Genomic DNA, 25631 nt, shown 5'->3' with positions numbered 1-25631 from the left:
AAAAGAATAACAGATATGTCCTCAAGATTAGTACGGTGGTCATTATTACTAGCCAATTATGATTATGAATTGCAACTGAAAGAGACAAAAAAAAATAGTAATGCGGATATGCTATCCCGGTTTCCAATTGACGGTGAACCATCTACTTGGGAAGAGTTAGATATTAATTTAATAGTATCGGATGCTCCACAATTTATTTCAGCGTTAGATATAAAAGCACACACAAGAAATGACCCGACATTATCAAAGGTGTCACGTTACATTGCAACTGGGTGGCCGAAGATAATAGAGGAAAATCTAAAACCGTTTTTCCAGCGCCGAAATGAACTCACGGTGGAAGCAGGAATATTATGGGGTTTAAGAACCATAATATAAATTACAAGGTCTTTTTTACATATGGGGCATCAGGGGTATACTAAAACAAAATTATTGGCACAAGAGAATGTTTGGTGGCCAAATATTGACGAAGATATCGAATTACACGGTAGGAATTGTGAATTATGTCAGACAAATAATCCTGGAAATAAAACAATTATAGGGAAATGGCCCTCCGCAAGAATGGGGAAGAATTCATTTAGATTTTGCCGGACCCATTAACGGATATATATATCTAGTAATAATAGATAGTTTTAGTAATCGACTAATAATTTTACTGAAGTAAGAAAATTATTGTTAAGACTTTTTGCTATTTTTGGTTACCCCAATACGATTGTTACGGATAATGGGCCCCTCTTTCAAAGTAGAGAATTCAGTTTATTTTGCAAACAATTATCAATTAGAAATGTATATAGTGCGCCGTACTACCCTAGAACCAACGGAGAAGCAGAATGGCTATTACAAACTTATAAAAAATTTAAAAAAAACATAATGATTATGATAAAATACAAGATTTTTTATTTAATTATCGAAATACGCCACAAAAAACCACTAAACAATCACCAAGTTCAATGATGCTTAAATTTCAACCCATAGGACCTTTACAATTAATAAAACCAATTTATCCACATCCATACATGTGATTCGATACAAAACTCTATAGAAAAAGACATTGAGCCGATACAAGACTTGATGACAAAAGTTATTGATCCGATACAAGACTCAATAACCAAAGATGCCATCATAAATGATAAGACTGACATCGACACGACTGATCAAACCGTGTTAGAGAACGAAAGTACAAGTAGCCGTTATCCAATACGAATAAGAAAACAATTTATACTATTCCAAATCGAGAGCCAAAAAAAAGAGGATAGATGTAATAGAATACCTTCAAGGCATAATAAAAAGATAAAATGATATATTGTATTCAATTAAATTATGTATTAAAAATAAATAAATGTATTTTATATAAAAGGAGAGAAATAAGAGATAATAACATGATTGAAATAAAATATTAGATTCGTGATTTGAGATCATTTGATACAATTCATGAGGGAAGGCTTTGTTGCCAATATTTTTCCAAAATTGGCTCAATATATGGAATATTGATATTAAAAGGCATCATTCTAAATCTCACGACAATTTCTAAAAATTTAATAGATAATGGTATACGCAATAAATTATTTCCGAAATTAAACGTTTTATATAAGTGCTAAAAATCAAATTTTAAAATTTTCGCAACATAAGACAAGTAATAATAATATAACTCGATACAATATTCCAATAATCATGAATCGACAACATTCATGCAAAATACAATAATCTTCATGAATCGACTAAATTAATGAATTATTCCATTTTAATTCCATAAATTTTCGAATGCCAAGAAAAATATATAAAAATAATAATAATCATGATTGACATTTTCTTGAAAATAAATTAACATTTTTTTATTTTTCTCTTTAATTAAACATCTGCAACAAAACTTATATATGAAAATATGGTTAATTTTTTTATAATTTTTAAAATCGATTGTATTTTTATTTTATCTTTTTTATAATATTTTTTACAAATTAATTAAAATGCAACTTAATATATATCTTGATTAGATTATAGCCGTCAAAAACTTTCATTTAAGGTGGCGATGAATAAATACACATAAATATTTTTTAGGTTCTTATAATATTCAAACTCAAATTGTAAAATTTCGGGCTCGGGTCGGACTAAAAAATGCGTGCTCGGGTCGGGCTCGGACAAAAAAATTTTAAATTCGGGCTCGGGGCTGCGAAGAAATTACTTTGCAGACCTCTATCCCCGCCAAATTTTATATTTAACGAATGCTATTCTATGAATCTCAAAATGTAACGATATATTTGGGTTTTTAAAAAGGAGCATTATTTGTTGATCAAGGAGTAGAAGATTGCAAAGTAATCTTCAAGATTTGTTTTATAAGCAAATTGGATGATTTTATTGAAAATCAAGGGTGGAATGATCCTAAATCCTTATTACAACAATGTTGTTTGACTTTAAGGAAGATGGATGGAAAAGAACCCGACGTGCCTATCTATAAGTAACATTAATATAAGATGCTTCTCATTTAAAAAATATATATTTAAAATTCAATATTCTTATGTCTAGAAAATTATAAATACAATAAAGCTTTTTTATTATTTTAAAGGGTTATTGATTGCATAGGACCGTCTAATACGAGGCGATATAAAGTGGGCGTGTATTTTAGAAACAATAGATTATCCGTTGGTTGGGGCAGGAGCAAACAACAAGCCGAGATGGAAGCGGCCGAAGCTGCTATATCTAAATATAAAAGTTTATATTATTTGTTTGAAATTGATTTAATTTTTTTTATTAATTTATTTGATATTTATTTATAAATAACCATAAAAGAATAAAATTTAAAGAATACCATTTATAAATTAAATTAGTCAAGCAAATACTAAATAGTTAATAAAATTCTTTAACTTAGAATATTTTATCCATACTGTTTTTAAACAATATTTTGATTGAACTTTGTCATATTTATTAGGTGTATTTCCAAGATTTACTCATCACAAGATGAAACGTCAAACATTATGATTACAATTACTCTATTATATTATCGTGATATGGAGTGTCATCCCTAAAATATTTGTCGCCCTAGGTAAAAATTTAGATTTGTTGAAAAACACAAAGAATGTACCTTTATACTTGGAACATATGTTATGCCATTCTAATCTTCTTTGGTATAATGATTAAATCTTTTTTAAATTATCCATCTGCTCTTTTGTCGAATGCCTAACTAATTTAAATAAGTTTTAATATATTTCCCTTTATTTTTTTTAAATCTCATATAATCAAAATATTATAATAAAATGTATAGTATTTACTTTATAATTACATTTTAAAACATTCATCTTAATTAGATTTACAGAAAATGTACGCATTTATTTATATATTTTGTTTATAAAAAAATGTTTTATTTTATTTTTTGCAAAAATTGACATTTTCAAAAAATAAAACATTAAACTTGCTTAATTTGGATATTAAATTTGATGGTTTTATAATTTTTTAAGCAAAAGCATTTTTTTAAAACTTTATATCTATTCAAGCCACAGTGGCCTTAGGCACTGAAGGGGGGGGGACGCTTCCCATGGTTAATATGATTGGAAATGTGTTTTCATAATACTTTTTATTCTATATATTATAAAAAGACAAACTTGTTGTATACTAAATAATATTTGAATAAAGGTTACAATAAGATATCAAATAAAAGGTAAGGATAGTTATAAAATAAGTATCTTACAAATATTAGAATACCCTTTATACATATGAATACTAATCAGTCAGATAATAAATTTTCTGACCTATTTTACCCCGTAAATTATTTTGGCGCGAAAATTTTAATTGTGTCTTATAAGTAACATTCTTTTTATATAATAATAATTTTTTTAAATAGAAATTCTTATATTTATTTAAAGTGCGAGTATTTAATGTCAGCTGTTCCCTATATTTCAAAATTGACATTTTTCGTAATTTTTAATTACATTTTTTTAATATTAAAATAAAGATAATTTAATGAGTGATTGATATAAAATTTAAAATTACTATTTAATCACCAAACTTATAATATTTTAATTTATTAATATTCCTATTATATAACATTCTCCCTCTTCTAAAAAGCTTTCCCATAATTTCATGTAAGCTCTCATCGATAGCTTGACGTCCTAATGGTTTATCGTCTTGGCGTTTCTATATTGCATTAGATTTATTCGTTGGCGTGTCCAAATCGTTTTTGTTATTCTTATCATGAGTTGTTTTTATCAATCGTAATTTTGTCATATAAGCTTACCTGTGCTCGTTTGTTATTATTATCAATTTTTCAAAATTGATATCATCACAAGTCAGTCGTAAATAATTCAAAATAATAATTGATCAAATTGGATATTAGAATAAGTAAATATCGGAATAATATATATGAATTTGGAATAATATGTAGAATATGAATCAAATTGAATAAATGGAATAATCGAATATTGGAATGATAAATCAACAAGATTATTATATAATATTTATAGCGTTTAATTTATTTATCGCGTTTTAATGTTAAATCATTTTTTATTTATGTTTATATTTATAATATTTTCAATCTATAGGTTAAAATATGCAAATAAAATATTATTATCCACATTTCCCTCTCTTTTAAAAAAAATTGAATTTTACACCCTTGTTTTTCAATTTAAAAAGTGTTTTAATATAATAATTCTTCATTAGATTGCTTTTAGTAAAAAAATAACTTCTTAAGCCTCAAATTTTTAGAAAATGATCTCCATATCGCATCTTTAAGTATTTTAGTTTTTACATAACTTCTTTTTATGATACTTATAATTGTCTTAAAAGTTTTAAGTTTAAAATTTTTTTTTATCATATTAATTAGTTTTTTAATTTTATTATGTTCTTTAACATTTATATCATTAATTTCTTTAATCACAAGTATTTCTTTAAATTTCATCATATGATTTATATCTTTTAATTTATATATTTCAATTACATTTTAAAATAAAAATTAACTTAAAATTATAGTTTTATTTTCTTTTTTAACATTTGCATCCTTAATTTCTTCACTAATAAGTTCTACTAAGGTTATAAATTTTTAGTAGTCATATTATCTATCTATTATTTTCACACGATAAATGTCCATTCTTTTTTTAACATTAATTTGATTTAAAAAATTTTATTTTGTCTCCATATCTGATAATCTTCTGAATCACTATCGGGAATGAACTAAACCCATTTTTTCTAGATCAATTGGTTCTTCATCTTTTATTTCTATAATTTTGTTTTTAATATGATTTTAATTATCATAATTTTTATTACGAATGTGTTCATCATTATAATTTTATTACGAATATTTTCTATCTTAATTTTTATTACGAATGTGTTCATCATTATAATTATTTCTAATATAGTTATGATTTCTATTATTTAATAACCTATATCATAATTTTGTCTAAAGTTGTTTCTAAAATTGTCACTAGGTCTATAATAATTATTATCATTTCTCTTCCTACTACAATTATTATAATAATTCTTCGGATTAAGATTTTTATACTATTGTAACTTTTTTAGACTGAATTTTTTCAATATGATTTTTATAATGATTATGTGGTTGAACTAAAAATGGTTTATCTTTATAATACGCTTTTATTATACCTAAGAATTCACCTTTACTTAATTCACTTAATTCCCACAATTGGTCATAACTCAAAATATCAAAAATACTGTAAATATCATCAGGTAAATTAGTAAGAAAATCAACTGTTATTCATTTTTAAGTAAATATTTTTTAAGGCTTTCTATGTATTCAGATATATCTAATATGATTGATTTACTTTTAAGTTATTTTATTAAGTTTATACTCTAAGTTATTACATAAGCCAGGAAGGGGGGGGGGGGTGACAAGGGGAATCCTTCCCCCCTCTTTCAGAAATTTATTACTTTTTGTGAATATTATTTGAGATAATAAAAAATATTTCCCTTAGTCCTCCTCCAACTCCCACCCCCAAAAATGTATGCATATATCTTAAACAATAATTTGAAAGAAAGAATGTCAAAGTTGATATTTTTTTAAACTAAAACCATTCATCATAATTTATACATTTTTGGAAAAAAGCATTTATATATAAAAAAAGTGAACCAAAAGTGTTTTTAAAGAAATGGAACATAAGCCAAAGATAAGTCTTAAGACAAAAATGAAATATATTATAATTATAATAATAGATCCATAAAATTACTAAATAATATAATATCAAATATAATTTTTTATAAAGTGAGTAATTTTAATTTATTTATCCTAATAAAAGTAAAATATAATTACAAAACTATTAATAAAATTTAATAAAAAATTAAAGCACAATACAAACAGTGGAATATTATATGTCGTAGATTTACGGTATATCTAATTTTATCAATTATCATATGACAATTTACCAATATAACGAATTATATATTTTACAGAAAACTATAAAATATTGATAAGGACATCAGAAAATATCTTTTAAAAACATTGTGGGATAAATAATATAACGATTAATTTTTATTATCATTTTTTATTTAAAATAAATAGATGGCGTTAAATAATTGATTGCAAATTGTTGCTATATTTATTATCAAGAGCATTGATTAGTAAAATTTTGTTAAAATATTAACTGTAATATATTATTTAACTGTCAAATATGTCTGTAAAAATTATTACCATGCTTTTATATTAATGTATATGCATGTGATTTATTATATTTTATATAAACTAATAAAAATATATTTCATATTTCTTCCAGGCTTATTTTTTTTAATAAAATTAACCTCCTATCTTGTAATATTATTTTATGACTATATATAGACTAAGGTAACCCGGCCGAAGGCCCACACAAAATGTGGTCTGGGGGCGAAGCCCCAATAATTTTTTAATTCCCCCCCCCTTAGGAAAATTCTGGCTACGTCTATGAGTTATTAATTTATTTTGGAATGGTATTTTAATTTATAATAACTTTTCTTCTTATGTGCATTTAGAATTGTTTATAAATCATCATTGGTTTCACTATATGTTGATTGATTGACTTTTATTTAACTTAAATTGTTATTATAGCCTTTAACTATGTATTTCGTTTAAATTGTTTTGTATATAATACACCTAATATTTTTATAAAAAAATCTGGCCGGGTCGGGTCGGACAATTTTTTTAAATATATCTAAATTTATCAATTTTATATTGAATTTTTTATGTAAAATAAAAAATTTTGATTTTATTGAAACTAAACGCCATATAACATATTTAAATAAATTCGGGCCGGGTCGGTTAATTTTTTTAAAAAATTTACGGATTCGGGCCGACCCGGCAAAACTTTTTTTTAAAAAATTTAGGGTTCGGGTCGGGCCGGCAAAACCATTTTAAAAAAAATTTCGGGCCGGGCTGGGCTTGAAAAATTAGGCCCGATGCAGATCACTAATATATATACCTTATTTTATATTTATTTTTAGTATCATTTTAGTTTTAGAATAAAATTATTATAGATTAAAATCTCCACCGTTATCTTTCACCACTGTTATGACCTATATAGTGTTGTTAAACGGCTCGATTTGAGCAGATTTTTAAAAACGGCTAACTCATTATATTATCCAGAAAAATATTACTCAACCCTGAATATTTACTTAATAGATGGATCAAGGGTCTAGACATCTCTAAGCGAAATCTGGAGCCTTTGACAATATTTCTTTGGCTAAAATATTGAGTTAGCCGTTTTTTAAAATCGGCAAAATGAGTCGTTTAACAACACTACCTATATAACATGGTGCCCCGCTTTGAATGATAACTCACAATGATATATTTTAAAAATCTCATATATATTGAGCATAATCCGATAAATATAAAAAATAAAAAAAAAATTTGGGAATTATGTAATAAATTATAAAAATTATTCGATATAAAGGACACAAGGTAAAAAAAAAATTTCTTTATGCTAATGTAAATAAGTTTTAAAATAAAAATTTGCAATTTGAATAAAAAAAAAAATTGAATACATAATATTGACAATATGTATCTTTGCTAATTTAAATAAGTTTTTTAAAATATCTGCATTATGGATGATAAAATTAGCATATCCTCCAACAGGGAAGTTAAGTTCCCAAAGTTGGAGGGACCCTTGACGGACATATACTTGGAAAGACTTGACGATTATTTCTCTCAAACAATTTTATCCCACTCAGTAAAAATTGAAGATGAGCAATTTATCTGATGACCTATACGATAAAATTAAGTCATTATGTACTAAGGAAGATATCAAAGATTATAAAATTATTATTTAAAAATTAAAATTTTTATTACCCATCAAGATGTTTGGATATTGACTGGGAAGTTTAGCCTTGCTTTACAAGGTGTTAATGAATCTTTTTTGGTTTGGTTTTTTAGACTGTCTAAATTAAGTAGACAATGTAATTTTATTAATGATGATCGCCTAAAAGAAAAATTGAGAACATCTAGTTTAAATGACAATATAAAAAATAAATTAAATAAAAATATTAACTATACATTAGACGTAATGATTGAAATAGGAAGAAAATTAGATAGTATTAACATTAAATCAGAAAGTGACAATGTTAATTATGTTTTTTTAGTAGGGATAAAAAGTTTAATAAAAATAATGTCAATAATAGAAATAATGATAAGAATTTAGATATCCAAAGTACTTCTAATAGGAATGAGATTAATAGTAACTATAATTGACCTAATTATTATTCGAGGCAAAATTTTGACAGTAGGAATAGAAATTATGGAGATAACAATTTTAGTAATGTTAACGACAACAGGAATAGGAATTTTAGTAACGTTAGAAACTATAGCAATTATAATAATAAGAACATAGAAATAATCAGTATAATGATAGTAACTATCAAAATTACAATTATCGGTATAACAATAGCAACAGAAATTCATAATAATAATCATCAATCTTATAACAACAACTATGGTAGGAACAACGCCTGGTTTAATCATAATCCGAGGAGGCAGATTCAATGTGACGATCAAAATCATAATATTTACCGATTTTATAAAAACAATTCAAATAATTATGAAGGAAACAACAGGTGGCATAATAATGATAACCAAAGAAAACAAATCGAATATGAGTATCGTAATCGGTGGAAGGATTTTAATCAAAGTAAACAAATCCAGTATGATAATCAAAACTTCTACGATAGCAATAATTGTAATATGAACATTGAAGAAGTTGGAGAAAATAAAGTTGGCACTGCCAAAGACAATAGTGAGAATCATTTCAATGTCAACAACCTGGCTGAAAATACAGACAAAGGTGATGACAGTGCTTTTATGACACTTTGAAATTAAATAATGTTATTACTACTATGCAGGTTGACACTGGAACAAATTATACCTCATGATATGGCTAAAAAAATTGGTATAAGAGAAATGAAGAAATCCAGTTTGCGGCTTACAGCCTACGACGGAAATTTGATTAAAATCATCGGGACAACTCAGGTTAAAGTAAGTTATGAAGGAATCACTGAATATTTACTAGCAATCACTGAATATTTACTAGCAGTAGTTGTAGAGTCGAGAAAAAACGCATTATTAGGAAGAATCTGGATCAATGCCTTTAAAAATATTTTAAATAAATTCATAGGAAATGTCGACACCAATTATGAAGACGAAATCAATAAACAGATTGTGAATCCAAATTGACTAGCAAACCAATTAACAAAGTAAATGTCAAATTACATTTAATATGTGACGCCCAACCTAAAATAATACCACCATGACGTATACCGTATTCAAAGAGTGATCTTGTGGGCGAAGAACTAAAAAGATGGAATCACGAAAAAATTATTGAGCCTGTAAATGATGTGCGATGGGCGAGTCCTATAACCGCCGTATACAAAGATGATGGGAACATCAGGCTTTGCCCAGATTTTAAAGACACTATAAACCCAGATCTCGAAGACTTTAGATACCCACTTCCACGTATAAATGATCTTATAGCTAAACTTAAAGAAGGAAAATTTTTTTACCAAAATCGATTTCAAAAATGCTTTTCTACAAGTTCCGATCGATAAAAATAGCAGAAATTTTTTGACTATATCTACACATATGGGATACTACAAATTTACCAGACTTGGGTTGAAAACTTCATCTACTATATTCCAACAAATCATGGATCAGATTTTCGGTGATATGAAAGATGTCATATTTTATATTGATGACTTATTAATAACTGGAAATAACGATGAAGCACATTTAAACAACATCAAAAAGGTCTTTGAGAGAATATTATCTTACGGGTTAGTACCTAACTTGGCCAAAAGTTTATTTTTTAAAAATAAAGTTAGGTTCCTGGGCAGGGTTGTCAGGTCAAAATTTTCAAATTGCGGGAGAAATTTGGTATTTTGTGGGAGAAATATGAAAATTGCGATAGAAATATAAAAATTGGTAAAAAATTTTTTTAATTGACTTAATTATCCGCCTATTATTTTTTATAATTAGTTTTTATAAATACAATGTCTATAACTATTTTTCAAAATAAAATAACATCTTAATTTATTAAAATATATTAATTTATAAAAAAACCAACGATCCTTTTTAAATATTTAAGAATGAAAACAAGATAAAATTTTATAAAAAACAAACGATTTTAATTTTACAATGTAAAAAATATATTTTATGCGAATGCCCCGCAAAACATCCTCAATTGGAAATCTACCTTGTGTGCGTGTATAACTTTATAGGGACAGGCGCTTAATTATCACGTATCACGTTTAAATACATAATAAGGTAATATTGTACTCATATCAATGATAATTATTTTATTTGTTATTGTTCAATCACATTATTATAATCAGTGTAGGAGAGTGTATCTACATCCATTGCAAAACAAAAATATTCTCCAAAAATAAGAAATAGCAACTACAGTTGCGGCAATTGTAATCACTTATCTTGTAGTACAACATTCACAGATCTACTTATCATTACAATGTGTCTAAAATCTTTCCCCATTTTAACGACTCCAAGATAAATGAAAACTTTACTTGTAGAACAAAAATGAGCAAGGATATCATCAATGTTTTAGAACCTAAATTCAGGAGGTCAATTCTTGACGATTTGAAAGATGGGCAATATGCAGTTCTAACAGATGCATCTAATAAGGGAAATATTAAAATATTTTCCATGATCCTCCGCTATTTCAACAAAATTAAGGACGTCTTAAGAAAACTATTAAATTTTTTACCCTTAAATAGTGAAAAATACAAAGACATAGTTAACCATATAATGGTAAATATAGCAGATTCGGTATTATCAACCTCAGTAAATTTAGAAAAACCATTGATAACCCTGAATCAGCTATATTTACATTATGTGGTTAGCTACATTGTTGGATTTTTCACTATCCGAGGAAAATTTTTTTAACAGTTTTATTGAAATATTCTTGGGAAATGTTTTAATATTTCCCTTATTAGATGTATCTCTTAGAATTGCATATGGATGCTAATCTTTCAAATCGTCTAGAATTGACCTCTAGAATTCATGTGCTAAAACCAAGTAAGGTTTGCACTTATATTGGAGTCATTAAATATCATAGGAAAAAGATACCAACATTGTGATGATATAGCTCTGTGAATGTTGAACTACATGATAGGTTTATACGATTTCCGCAGCTGTAGTTGAATCTGTATGATTTATTATTTTTGGAGAATATTTTTGTATTGCAATCGATGTTGATATACGATATACTCCCCTGTACTGACTTATATGAATGAAATGATGTTGATTTATTATTGGATAAAAATAAAACAGGATAAAAAGAAATTTACAAATTAGACATGTTTTTCGAAATATTTAAAATATATTTATAAAAATAATCAATTACTGTGTCTCAAAATTATTATTTATATATTAAAAACGTTGAAATACTTTTTTTAAAAATTGCGGGAGATTTCCAATCGCGGTAGTTTTGCGGGAGAGAGATGTCTGCGTGTAAATTAAAAAATTGCGGGAGTCTCCCGCTAATGGGGGGGCATGGCATCTCTGTTCCTGGGTCACGATATAGATGACAAGGTAATTCATGCTAACCATTATAAAATTAAAACAATAATTAATATGCCAGAACCAAAATCAGCTGCTGAATTGTCAACATTTCTTGGAATGGCTGGTTATTATAGAAAATTTTTGAATAACCGCTGATATTGCTGATCCGTTGTACAAAATGGTCAACAAAGAAAGATGGGAATGGAACTTAGAACATTCCAGAAGTTTTAATGATTTAAAGAAGTTGATTAGTCTCCCGCCAACACTGACGTATTTTAATCCAGAATTACCTATTGGGATTGCGACTGATGCATCCAAATCTGGATTAGGGGCTGTACTATTTCACACAGAGAAAGATGGCAAAGAAAAACCCATTGCTTTTGCGTCTAGAATCTTAACAAAATCCGAAATAAATTACACCAATATTGAGCGTGAGGCTCTTGCCATAATGTTCGCAATTAAAAGATTTCAAGAATATTTGTTTGGGACTAAATTTACTATCATCACGGACCATAAACCACTAGTCCACATTTTTACCAAGGGACTCAAGGACAATAGTACCATGTCCTTAAGGTTGCAAAAGTGGAATATCACTTTGGGGGGTTACGACTTCAATATAAAGTATAAAGCATAAATACAATGTTGTTCCTGACTGCCTCTTGAGATTTTCCAACAAGAATGTCATGACGGTAAATATCACTATAATAAATGACTATGAGGATTTACCTATCAATTTCAATCAAATTCGTGATGAAACTTTGAAAGATATCGAATTAAAACAAGTCATAAATGATATTAAGAACAACAGGCCTATAAAGAATGATATCTATAAAAACATTGAATTGGAATTAAGTATAATTAAGGATTGTCTTTACAAAAGCAAAAAAATCATAATTCCGTCTTCTATGAGAAAAAATGTACTACAATCATTACATGATGGTCACTTGGGAGCAGGAAGAATCAAAACCTTAGCCAAAGATCACATGTGGTGGTCTGGTATAAATAATGATATAGATATGGAAGTGAAAAGTTGCAACGATTGTAACATATATCACGATAATCCTAAAAAGATACAAAAACCTTGGGTTTCAGCAACCAAGCCATTTGAAAGGATACACATAGACTATGTGGGTCCGTTCTTCACAAGAAATTGGTTGACAATAGTCAATGCTTACAGTAAGTTTCCAATCATTGTTCCTGTTAAAAATATGACCGATGTTACTTTAAAAGAAATTTTTAAAACTATTTCGTTATATGGAATACCCGAAACTATAGTTACCGATAACGGCACTAACTTCACAAGTAGTGATTTTGAAAAATTTTGCAGTGATTATGGTATCAAACATTTGCTCATCTGCTTGTCATCGGCAATCCAATGACTAAATAGAGCGCATGGTAAGAACGTTCAAACCACATATGAAAAGGAATATCAAAATTGTCTTAGACATTGCACTTGACAAATTTTTATTTAATTACAGTAATACGCGTAATGACACTTCAGGAGTTACACCGTTTAAGAGGATGTTCAACCGTGATATTAAAGTGAAATGGGACTTATTGAGACCGTTGGAGGAGAAGGAGAATAAAATAAATGTTATTTTACCACGAAATAGAACCTTCAACACAGGAGATTTTGTTTGGTATAAACTATAAAGTACAACGGAATGACACTTGAAGGAAAGCGACACTATGTTCCAAGTCTATACAGGAAAAGCTATTACAAGGAAACACCTGGACCAATTAATAAAGAGAGAATGCTATAACACATTTGCATACCATGACTCTCCTAAGAAGGACGGAAGTGAGGACAAAAATATTAAAACTAATGATAAAAATATTGTAATACCGACTCCTAGACCAATACGAAGTAGACAAAAACCTGTTTATCTAAAAGATTATATAACTTAGTATATTAAAACATGTAAAAATAAATTAAATACTAAAACATGCATAAATAAATTAAAGACTAAAAACGCTAAAAAGAATATATAAAAAATAAAAAACTCTAAAAATATTATCTACAATCTTTTTGATTTATCATCCTAACATCCAAAATTGGACCAATTCTCTGATTATTCATATATCCCAATATCCTATTTGATGATAATAATGATAATATAGATTTTAAAAAATTGATAATGATAACCACTGAGATATGAAGCTTACGATTTAAACAAGCCAACGATTGAGACGACATATGCAACAACTTGACAATCAAAATGATAAATCATTTGGACGACAAGCTCGACTATGAGATAATTCATAGGCCGGGTAATTTAAAAGCTTCGTGGCCCACCGTATTAAACGGTTATTTGTTATCTTATTAAGGTCTCTTTTATCACCTAAGATATATTTTAAAGGTTTATGATCAGTAACCAAAATAAAATGTCTTCCATAAATGTACTGATGAAACTTCTCGATAGCGAACATGATCGCCGAAGCCTCCCGATCAATAGTGGCGTAATTCTTTTCAGCTGCTGAAAGTGTCCTCGATGCGTAAGCGATCGGTTTCTCCTGGCCAGTAAGAAATCGGTGTGCAATAACAGCTCCTAGACCATCTTCGGAAGCGTCACAAGAAATCACGACAGGAATATCGGCTGAATAAGGAATTATTGTATCTTCTTTTGATAATATTTTTTTAACTACATTAAATATTTCATTTTCTTTAGCTGACCAAAACCAACTCACATTTTTACTCGTTAGTCGGTGTAAAGGCGCACAAATAGAATGTAAATTTTTAATAAACGATTCATGATAGTTTACCATTCCCAAAAACGAACGTAATTCTTTAATATTAGACGGTGTTTTACAATTTTTTATAGCATTAATCTTATCTTCGGTCGGGTGAATTCCGAATTCATCAATAACATGATTTAAATAAGTAACTGACTTTTCTCCAATTTTAATTTTATCGTTCGTAGTTGTCAGTCCAGCCTTATTAAATCTTCTTAATACTTCTTCTAGATTAACTATATGATCAAAATTATTCTCGCCTGCAATAATTACAACGTCTAAAAATACACTAACCATAGGAATTCCCTTTAATAAGTTTTGCATAAAACGTTGAAATATTATCGGAGCGCTAGTCAACCCAAAAGGAATTCTTTGATATCGGTAATAACCGACATGAGTCGAAATTACTAAAAGGTCTCTACATTCTGGACTAACTCCGAATTGTAAAAATGCTTCTCTTAAATCTATCGTTGAAAATATTTTACCACCCGCGATCCTATTTGTCAGGTCAACGAAAGTTGGTAGTAAATAGTTATCTATCGCTAAATATTTGTTGATTGTTAAACGAAAATCTCCGCATATCCGCACGGCACCGGATTTTTTTAAAATATTAACCGTTGGCGTAGCCCAAGTAATTGGAGTCTTTGTTGGATCTACCTTCTCGATTAACGCCTTCATTTAAAAGTCTGTCCAACTCAGCTTCAACGGTTCGACGCAACGGAAATGGAATTCTTCTAGATGGTAACGCAATTGGCACTGTATTTGGTTGTATCTTTATGACGGCTTCCTGTAATTTTATTTGTCCTAATTTTTTTTTAAAACTTGCGGAAATTTTGAAACAATTGTATTTAAACTGGAATCTTTCATATTTATATTGTTAATACGAACTTCTTCAGGAAGTTTTTATCAAATTCTTTAAGAAAAGGCATTCCAAAAATGAGGGAATTCTCACCCTTAACTACCCAAATAGGTAAAAATTTTGAAATATTTTTTACTTCGACTTCCACTAAACATTTACCCAATACTTCGATTTTGATATGGTTATATCCTACTAGTTTATAAGTAGGTGATAATGTTAATTTGCCTATGCGACTCCAGGTAACCTCGTCTATCACACTACACGCCTCCCCAGTATCGAATTCCATAGTAAGCTCCAGTCCATTTATCTTCGCATCGATTGTAACTTTATTAGCAAAAGGCAGGCGAGGTGTCCGTGGTAAAATCATTTGTATAGCATGCGTTCTACACTCTTTCGCTATGTGGTTTGCTTTTCCGCATCTAAAGCATATTACTTTTTTTTGACTGAAATTAGGTTTAAAACTTGGTTTATAAAAATTATTGTTGAATTTGTTAGCATTATAATTATTATTATTGAATTTGTTTACGTTGTTATAATTATTCCTAGAATAAGTATTTTTGGAAACTTGCATAGGCTTATGTTTAATTATTTTATTAACTTCTGTCAGGGTTTCCTTCTCCAATGAAGACAGCGCGATAGCTAGACGCACAGTATCTTCTAAAGTAATATTTCCTTCGGCATATTTTGACCGAAGTTCTTTGTCCAGCTCGGGTAACCCTACTCCTAAGATGAAAATATCCCTTAAGAGTTCATCAACCGGCGATTTAAAATTACATAAAGCGCAAATACTTTTTAATTTAATTGAAAAGTCAATTATACTTTCGTTATTTCTTTTTAATGTAAAAAAATTATTCCTATAAAGAAAAATGCTAGAGACATCCTTAAAAATTTTTTCTAGATTCTCAAGTTAAATAATTTATATTATTTAAAATATTTGGAAAATAAAATTTTTTAATTTTAATTAAATTTTCGGTGCCTATATAGGCCAATAAAAGATCCTTTTTTTTATTTTCATCGAAAATATTTTTTACCTTGAAAATGAGTTCTATATTATATAGGTAATCCTGAATATTAAGTTTTTCTTTGACAAATTCTGGAATATGAAATTGAGTATGTTCTTCAATCTTCTTCAGAGACATGGTATAATTTTAATCTTTTTATTTTAAATAATTCTTCGTCGTCAAAAATGACTTGAAAAATAAATCGTCGCCGCCAAATGAAATGTTATGATTAATTTATTGTAAAGTGATTTAATTTAATATTATCAGCTATATATATGTTAGCGGCAATGTGAAAATTCCGGCAATGTATACATTGCCGGAATTTTTTCGGCAGAGGTAGTGGTAGGCAATGTAAATGTGAGATTTCGGCAATGTATACATTGCCGAAATACCCCGGCAATGTGTATTTTACAAATTTATTATTTATTTAAGATTAATTTATTATTTATTTAATATTAATTTATTATTTATTTAATATTAATTTATTTTTTGATATAATATTTTGTTGATTGATATTTTTTTTTAATATATTATAATATATTATAATTTGTTATATTTTTTTGATAGATATTTTATTTTAATATAATTATTTTTTTATATATTTTTTTTGATTGATATTTTTTTTTTAATATAAATTTTTTTATATATTTTTTTTAATATAATTACTTTTTTAAATATTTATTTTTGACGTAGATTTTTTTTGATAGATAATTTTTTTTTGTTTTTTAGTTTATATTATTTTTTAATTAAAACTTTAGAGGTAATATATAATATATTTTTTTTGAAATTTTTTTTTAAGTATATTGAAATAATATATTATAATTTGTTATATTATTTTTTACATATTTTTTTTGATTGATATATTTATTTTTTACGTAGATTTTTTTGATAGCTAATTTTTTTTTGTTTTTTGAGAGGTAATATATTTTAATTTGTTATATTATTTTATTTTTTTTTGATTGATATTTTTTTTAAAATAATTTTTAGATAATATATTTTAATTTGTTATATTATTTTTTTTATATATTTTTTGATTGATATTTTTATTATAATGGTTTTTTATGTATTTATTTTTCACGTAAATTTTATCTTGATATATTTTTTGATTGATATTTTTATTATAATGGTTTTTTATGTATTTATTTTTCACGTAAATTTTATCTTGATATATTTTTTGATTGATATTTTTATTATAATGGTTTTTTATGTATTTATTTTTCACGTAAATTTTATCTTGATATATTTTTTGATATAAATTTTTTTTTAATTTTTTGTGTTATATTATTTTTTTAAATATATTTTTTTAAATATATTTTTTGATTGATATTTTTTTATGATAATTTTTAGAAAATATATTTTAATTTGTTATATTATTTTTATATATATTTTTTGACTGATATTTTTTATTATAATGGTTTTTATGTATTTATTTTTCACGTAAATTTTTTCTTGATATATTTTTTGATAGCTAAATTTTTTTTTTATTTGTGTTATTATTATTTATTTAAATATATTTTTTGATTGATATTTTTTTTTAGAGATAAGATATTTTAATTTGTCATAATTTTTTTAAATATATTTTTTGATTGATATTTTTTTTAAATGATTTTTATATAATTTATTTTTAACGTAATTTTTAATCTTTTGATTCCTAATTTTATAGGTAAAAGTGACAAAAGGTATAATCGTAATTTTTGAACTTTTTTATGTTTTTAAAAGCAATTTTTAGTGAAGATGTATTATAGAAAAGTGACAATTGTCATAATTGTTATTTTTGAACATTTTTTAGTTTTTTTAAAGTAAATAGGTAAAAATATGCTTTGTAAAAATGTTAAATTAATATTTCAGTGAAGATGTATTATGGAAAAGTGACAATTGTCACAATAGTTATTTTTGAATATTTTTTAGTTTTTTTAAAGTAAATAGGTAAAAATATGTTTAGTAAACGTGTTAAATTAATATTTCAGTGAAGATGTACTATGGAAAAGTGACAATTGTCATAATCGTTATTTTTGAACATTTTTTAGTTTTTTTAAAGTAAATAGGTAAAAATATGTTTTGTAAAAATGTTAAATTAATATTTCAGTGAAGATGTATTATGGAAAAGTGACAATTGTCATAATCGTTATTTTTGAACATTTTTTAGTTTTTTTAAAGTAAATAGGTAAAAATATGTTTAGTAAACGTGTTAAATTAATATTTCAGTGAAGATGTATTATGGAAAAGTGACAATTGTCATAGTCGTTATTTTTGAACATTTTTTAGTTTTTTTAAAGTAAATAGGTAAAAATATGTTTAGTAAACGTGTTAAATTAATACAGTGAAGATGTACTATGGAAAAGTGACAATTGTCATAGTCGTTATTTTTGAACTTTTTTGATTTTTTTTAAAGTAAATAGTTAAAATTATGTTTTGTAAAAATGTTAAATTAATATTTCAGTGAAGATGTACTATGGAAAAGTGACAATTGTCATAATCGTTATTTTTGTACATTTTTTAGTTTTTTTAAAGTAAATAGGTAAAATTATGTTTTGTAAACATGTTAAATTAATATTTCAGTGAAGATGTACTATGGAAAAGTGACAATTGTCATAATCGTTATTTTTGAACATTTTTTAGTTTTTTTAAAGTAAATAGGTAAAAATATGTTTTGTAAAAATGTTAAATTAATATTTCAGTGAAGATGTACTATGGAAAAGTGACAATTGTCATAATCGTTATTTTTGAACATTTTTTAGTTTTTTTAAAGTAAATAGGTAAAAATATGTTTAGTAAACGTGTTAAATTAATATTTCAGTGAAGATGTACTATGGAAAAGTGACAATTGTCATAGTCGTTATTTTTGTTTGATTATTTTTAAAGTAAATAGTTAAAATTATGTTTTGTAAAAATGTTAAATTAATATTTCAGTGAAGATGTACTATGGAAAAGTGACAATTGTCATAATCGTTATTTTTGAACATTTTTTAGTTTTTTTAAAGTAAATAGGTAAAAATATGTTTTGTAAAAATGTTAAATTAATATTTCAGTGAAGATGTACTATGGAAAAGTGACAATTGTCATAATCGTTATTTTTGAACATTTTTTAGTTTTTTTAAAGTAAATAGGTAAAAATATGTTTTGTAAACATGTTAAATTAATATTTCAGTGAAGATATATTATGGAAAAGTGACAATTGTCACAATAGTTATTTTTGAATATTTTTTAGTTTTTTTAAAGTAAATAGGTAAAAATATGTTTAGTAAACGTGTTAAATTAATATTTCAGTGAAGATGTACTATGGAAAAGTGACAATTGTCATAGTCGTTATTTTTGTTTGATTATTTTTAAAGTAAATAGTTAAAATTATGTTTTGTAAAAATGTTAAATTAATATTTCAGTGAAGATGTACTATGGAAAAGTGACAATTGTCATAATCGTTATTTTTGAACATTTTTTAGTTTTTTTAAAGTAAATAGGTAAAATTATGTTTTGTAAACATGTTAAATTAATATTTCAGTGAAGATGTACTATGGAAAAGTGACAATTGTCATAATCGTTATTTTTGAACATTTTTTAGTTTTTTTAAAGTAAATAGGTAAAAATATGTTTTGTAAAAATGTTAAATTAATATTTCAGTGAAGATGTATTATGGAAAAGTGACAATTGTCACAATAGTTATTTTTGAATATTTTTTAGTTTTTTTAAAGTAAATAGGTAAAAATATGTTTAGTAAACGTGTTAAATTAATATTTCAGTGAAGATGTACTATGGAAAAGTGACAATTGTCATAGTCGTTATTTTTGTTTGATTTTTTTAAAGTAAATAGTTAAAATTATGTTTTGTAAAAATGTTAAATTAATATTTCAGTGAAGATGTACTATGGAAAAGTGACAATTGTCATAATCGTTATTTTTGAACATTTTTTAGTTTTTTTAAAGTAAATAGGTAAAAATATGTTTAGTAAACGTGTTAAATTAATATTTCAGTGTAGATGTACTATGGAAAAGTGACAATTGTCATAATCGTTAATTTTGAACATTTTTTAGTTTTTTTTAAGTAAATAGTTAAAATTATGTTTTGTAAAAATGTTAAATTAAAATTTCAGATGAACTTATAATGTTTGACGCATAATCTTAGTAATAAATATAAGGGCTAATAGTATTTAATCTTCGCTATATTGCAACATAGTTAATTGCTAAAATTTATTTTGTTTATAAATATATTCATGAAAATGTATTTAGTGATAGATATACATCTCAATAGCTCTAACTTGTAATTTTAGATAGTTCACTAAAGTGTATAAATATTTAAAATATATTTACTCACAGAATTGAAATAAATAAGTCAAAGATATTATAGTTAGTTGATATACAAATAACCGATGCAGGATTCATATTTAAATATTTCGCAGTTAATATTTTAGGAAAAAATAAATTAATCTTATAAATATTTTATTTATACATCGGTCTACTATTATAAATTATGTTAAAAAACATTTCCGGCTGCTATGAAGATTAAGGTGTAATCGTAATAGTAAAATTTTTTATCATTTGAGGTCATTAATGTATTCATGGTGAAATCTCGAGATTAATCAAATCAAGGCATTGACGATTTGCAGGAAAATAATTCATCTTTAATTTTCAATATATAAATAATAGCGAATTTAGGAATTTTAATGTTAATATTCCTGTTAGTGTCTATATAATATAAAATATATCTAAACTGAAATTTTAATTTAACACGTTTACTAAACATATTTTTACCTATTTACTTTAAAAAAACTAAAAAATGTTTAAAAATAACGATTATGACAATTGTCACTTTTCCATAGTACATCTTCAGTGAAATATTAATTTAACATTTTTACAAAACATATTTTTACCTATTTACTTTAAAAAAACTAAAAAATGTTCAAAAATAACGATTATGACAATTGTCACTTTTCCATAGTACATCTTCACTGAAATATTAATTTAACATTTTTACAAAACATAATTTTAACTATTTACTTTAAAAAAATCAAAAAAGTTCAACGACTATGACAATTGTCACTTTTCCATAGTACATCTTCACTGAAATATTAATTTAACACGTTTACTAAACATATTTTTACCTATTTACTTTAAAAAAACTAAAAAATGTTCAAAAATAACGATTATGACAATTGTCACTTTTCCATAGTACATCTTCAGTGAAATATTAATTTAACATTTTTACAAAACATATTTTTACCTATTTACTTTAAAAAAACTAAAAAATGTTCAAAAATAACGATTATGACAATTGTCACTTTTCCATCGTACATCTTCACTGAAATATTAATTTAACATTTTTACAAAACATAATTTTAACTATTTACTTTAAAAAAAATCAAAAAAGTTCAACGACTGTGACAATTGTCACTTTTCCATAGTACATCTTCACTGAAATATTAATTTAACACGTTTACTAAACATATTTTTACCTATTTACTTTAAAAAAACTAAAAAATGTTCAAAAATAACGATTATGACAATTGTCACTTTTCCATAGTACATCTTCACTGAAATATTAATTTAACATTTTTACAAAATATATTTTTACCTATTTACTTTAAAAATTCAAAAATAACGATTATGACAATTGTCACTTTTCCATAATACATCTTCACTGAAATATTAATTTAACATTTTTACAAAACATATTTTTACCTATTTACTTTAAAAAAACTAAAAAATGTTCAAAAATAACGATTATGACAATTGTCACTTTTCCATAGTACATCTTCAGTGAAATATTAATTTAACATTTTTACAAAACATATTTTTACCTATTTACTTTAAAAAAACTAAAAAATGTTCAAAAATAACGATTATGACAATTGTCACTTTTCCATAGTACATCTTCACTGAAATATTAATTTAACATTTTTACAAAACATAATTTTAACTATTTACTTTAAAAAAAATCAAAAAAGTTCAACGACTATGACAATTGTCACTTTTCCATAGTACATCTTCACTGAAATATTAATTTAACACGTTTACTAAACATATTTTTACCTATTTACTTTAAAAAAACTAAAAAATGTTCAAAAATAACGATTATGACAATTGTCACTTTTCCATAGTACATCTTCAGTGAAATATTAATTTAACATTTTTACAAAACATATTTTTACCTATTTACTTTAAAAAAACTAAAAAATGTTCAAAAATAACGATTATGACAATTGTCACTTTTCCATAGTACATCTTCACTGAAATATTAATTTAACATTTTTACAAAACATAATTTTAACTATTTACTTTAAAAAAAATCAAAAAAGTTCAACGACTGTGACAATTGTCACTTTTCCATAGTACATCTTCACTGAAATATTAATTTAACACGTTTACTAAACATATTTTTACCTATTTACTTTAAAAAAACTAAAAAATGTTCAAAAATAACGATTATGACAATTGTCACTTTTCCATAGTACATCTTCACTGAAATATTAATTTAACATTTTTACAAAATATATTTTTACCTATTTACTTTAAAAATTCAAAAATAACGATTATGACAATTGTCACTTTTCCATAATACATCTTCACTGAAATATTAATTTAACATTTTTACAAAACATATTTTTACCTATTTACTTTAAAAAAACTAAAAAATGTTCAAAAATAACAATTATGACAATTGTCACTTTTCCATAGTACATCTTCAGTGAAATATTAATTTAACATTTTTACAAAACATATTTTTACCTATTTACTTTAAAAAAACTAAAAAATGTTCAAAAATAACGATTATGACAATTGTCACTTTTCCATAGTACATCTTCACTGAAATATTAATTTAACATTTTTACAAAACATAATTTTAACTATTTACTTTAAAAAAAATCAAAAAAGTTCAACGACTGTGACAATTGTCACTTTTCCATAGTACATCTTCACTGAAATATTAATTTAACACGTTTACTAAACATATTTTTACCTATTTACTTTAAAAAAACTAAAAAATGTTCAAAAATAACGATTATGACAATTGTCACTTTTCCATAGTACATCTTCACTGAAATATTAATTTAACATTTTTACAAAATATATTTTTACCTATTTACTTTAAAAATTCAAAAATAACGATTATGACAATTGTCACTTTTCCATAATACATCTTCACTGAAATATTAATTTAACATTTTTACAAAACATATTTTTACCTATTTACTTTAAAAAAACTAAAAAATGTTCAAAAATAACAATTATGACAATTGTCACTTTTCCATAGTACATCTTCACTGAAATATTAATTTAACATTTTTACAAAACATAATTTTAACTATTTACTTTAAAAAAAATCAAAAAAGTTCAACGACTGTTACAATTGTCACTTTTCCATAGTACATCTTCACTGAAATATTAATTTAACACGTTTACTAAACATATTTTTACCTATTTACTTTAAAAAAACTAAAAAATGTTCAAAAATAACGATTATGACAATTGTCACTTTTCCATAGTACATCTTCACTGAAATATTAATTTAACATTTTTACAAAATATATTTTTACCTATTTACTTTAAAAATTCAAAAATAACGATTATGACAATTGTCACTTTTCCATAATACATCTTCACTGAAATATTAATTTAACATTTTTACAAAACATAACCTATTTACTTTAAAAATTCAAAAATAACGATTATGACAATTGTCACTTTTCCATAGTACATCTTCACTGAAATATTAATTAACATTTTTACAAAACATAATTTTAACTATTTACTTTAAAAAAACTAAAAAATGTTCAAAAATAACGATTATGACAATTGTCACTTTTCCATAGTACATCTTCACTGAAATATTAATTTAACATTTTTACAAAACATATTTTTACCTATTTACTTTAAAAAAACTAAAAAATGTTCAAAAATAACGATTATGACAATTGTCACTTTTCCATAGTACATCTTCACTGAAATATTAATTTAACATTTTTACAAAACATATTTTTACCTATTTACTTTAAAAAAACTAAAAAATGTTCAAAAATAACGATTATGACAATTGTCACTTTTCCATAGTACATCTTCATTGAAATATTAATTTAACATTTTAACAAAACATAATTTTAACTATTTACTTTAAAAAAACTAAAAAATGTTCAACGACTATGACAATTGTCACTTTTCCATAGTACATCTTCACTGAAATATTAATTTAACATTTTTACAAAACATATTTTTACCTATTTACTTTAAAAAAACTAAAAAATTTTCAAAAATAACGATTATGACAATTGTCACTTTTCCATAGTACATCTTCACTGAAATATTAATTTAACATTTTTACAAAACATAATTTTAACTATTTACTTTAAAAAAAATCAAAAAAGTTCAAAAATAACGATTATGACATGTCACTTTTCCATAGTACATCTTCACTGAAATATTAATTTAACATTTTTACAAAACATAATTTTAACTATTTACTTTAAAAAAAATCAAAAAAGTTCAAAAATAACGATTATGACAATTGTCACTTTTCCATAGTACATCTTCACTGAAATATTAATTTAACATTTTTACAAAACATATTTTTACCTATTTACTTTAAAAAAACTAAAAAATGTTAAAAAATAACGATTATGACAATTGTCACTTTTCCATAGTACATCTTCACTGAAATATTAATTTAACATTTTTACAAAACATATTTTTACCTATTTACTTTAAAAAAACTAAAAAATGTTCAAAAATAACAATTATGACAATTGTCACTTTTCTATAATACATCTTCACTGAAAATTGCTTTTAAAAACTTAAAAAAGTTCAAAAATTACGATTATACCTTTTGTCACTTTTACCTATAAAATTAGGAATCAAAAGATATAAAATAGAAAAAATTACGTTAAAAATAAATTATATAAAAATCATTTAAAAAAAATATCAATCAAAAAATATATTTAAAAAAAATTATGACAAATTAAAATATCTTATCTCTAAAAAAAATATCAATCAAAAAATATATTTAAATAAATAATAATAACACAAATAAAAAAAAATTTAGCTATCAAAAAATATATCAAAAAAAAATTTACGTGAAAAATAAATAC

At 24.9% G+C, this 25631-nt stretch overlaps 1 protein-coding gene and 1 long non-coding RNA gene across 3 annotated transcripts in view; one reads left to right on the top strand and one right to left on the bottom strand.

Moving 5' to 3' along the window:
• Positions 1-3214, top strand: part of LOC135924697 (ribonuclease 3-like) — a 49415-nt gene extending 46201 nt beyond the window's left edge. Inside the window, exons 21-23 of one of the 2 annotated variants that reach the window (XM_065459792.1) lie at positions 2269-2449; positions 2558-2703; positions 2921-3214. In XM_065459792.1, coding sequence (XP_065315864.1) covers positions 2269-2449; positions 2558-2703; positions 2921-2970 — 377 coding nt within the window. In that variant the 3' untranslated portion in view covers positions 2971-3214. The remainder of the gene's footprint in view (positions 1-2268; positions 2450-2557; positions 2704-2920) is intronic. The other variant, XM_065459793.1, reaches the window with a different exon arrangement.
• LOC135924699 (uncharacterized) overlaps positions 1-4377 on the bottom strand; it is a 47259-nt gene extending 42882 nt beyond the window's left edge. The window contains exon 1 of the long non-coding RNA XR_010571363.1: positions 3677-4377. This is a non-coding gene — a long non-coding RNA (uncharacterized LOC135924699). The remainder of the gene's footprint in view (positions 1-3676) is intronic.
• Between the last annotated feature and the right edge of the window lie 21254 nt (positions 4378-25631).

The sequence above is a fragment of the Gordionus sp. m RMFG-2023 genome, chromosome 2 (genome assembly GCF_954871325.1).
Source record: "Gordionus sp. m RMFG-2023 chromosome 2, tfGorSpeb1-WG-v2, whole genome shotgun sequence".
NCBI classification, from domain to species: Eukaryota; Metazoa; Nematomorpha; class Gordioida; order Chordodea; family Parachordodidae; genus Gordionus; species Gordionus sp. m RMFG-2023.
The sequence above is the reverse complement of the archived record's forward strand: the minus strand, read 5'-3'. Positions and strand labels throughout refer to the sequence as shown.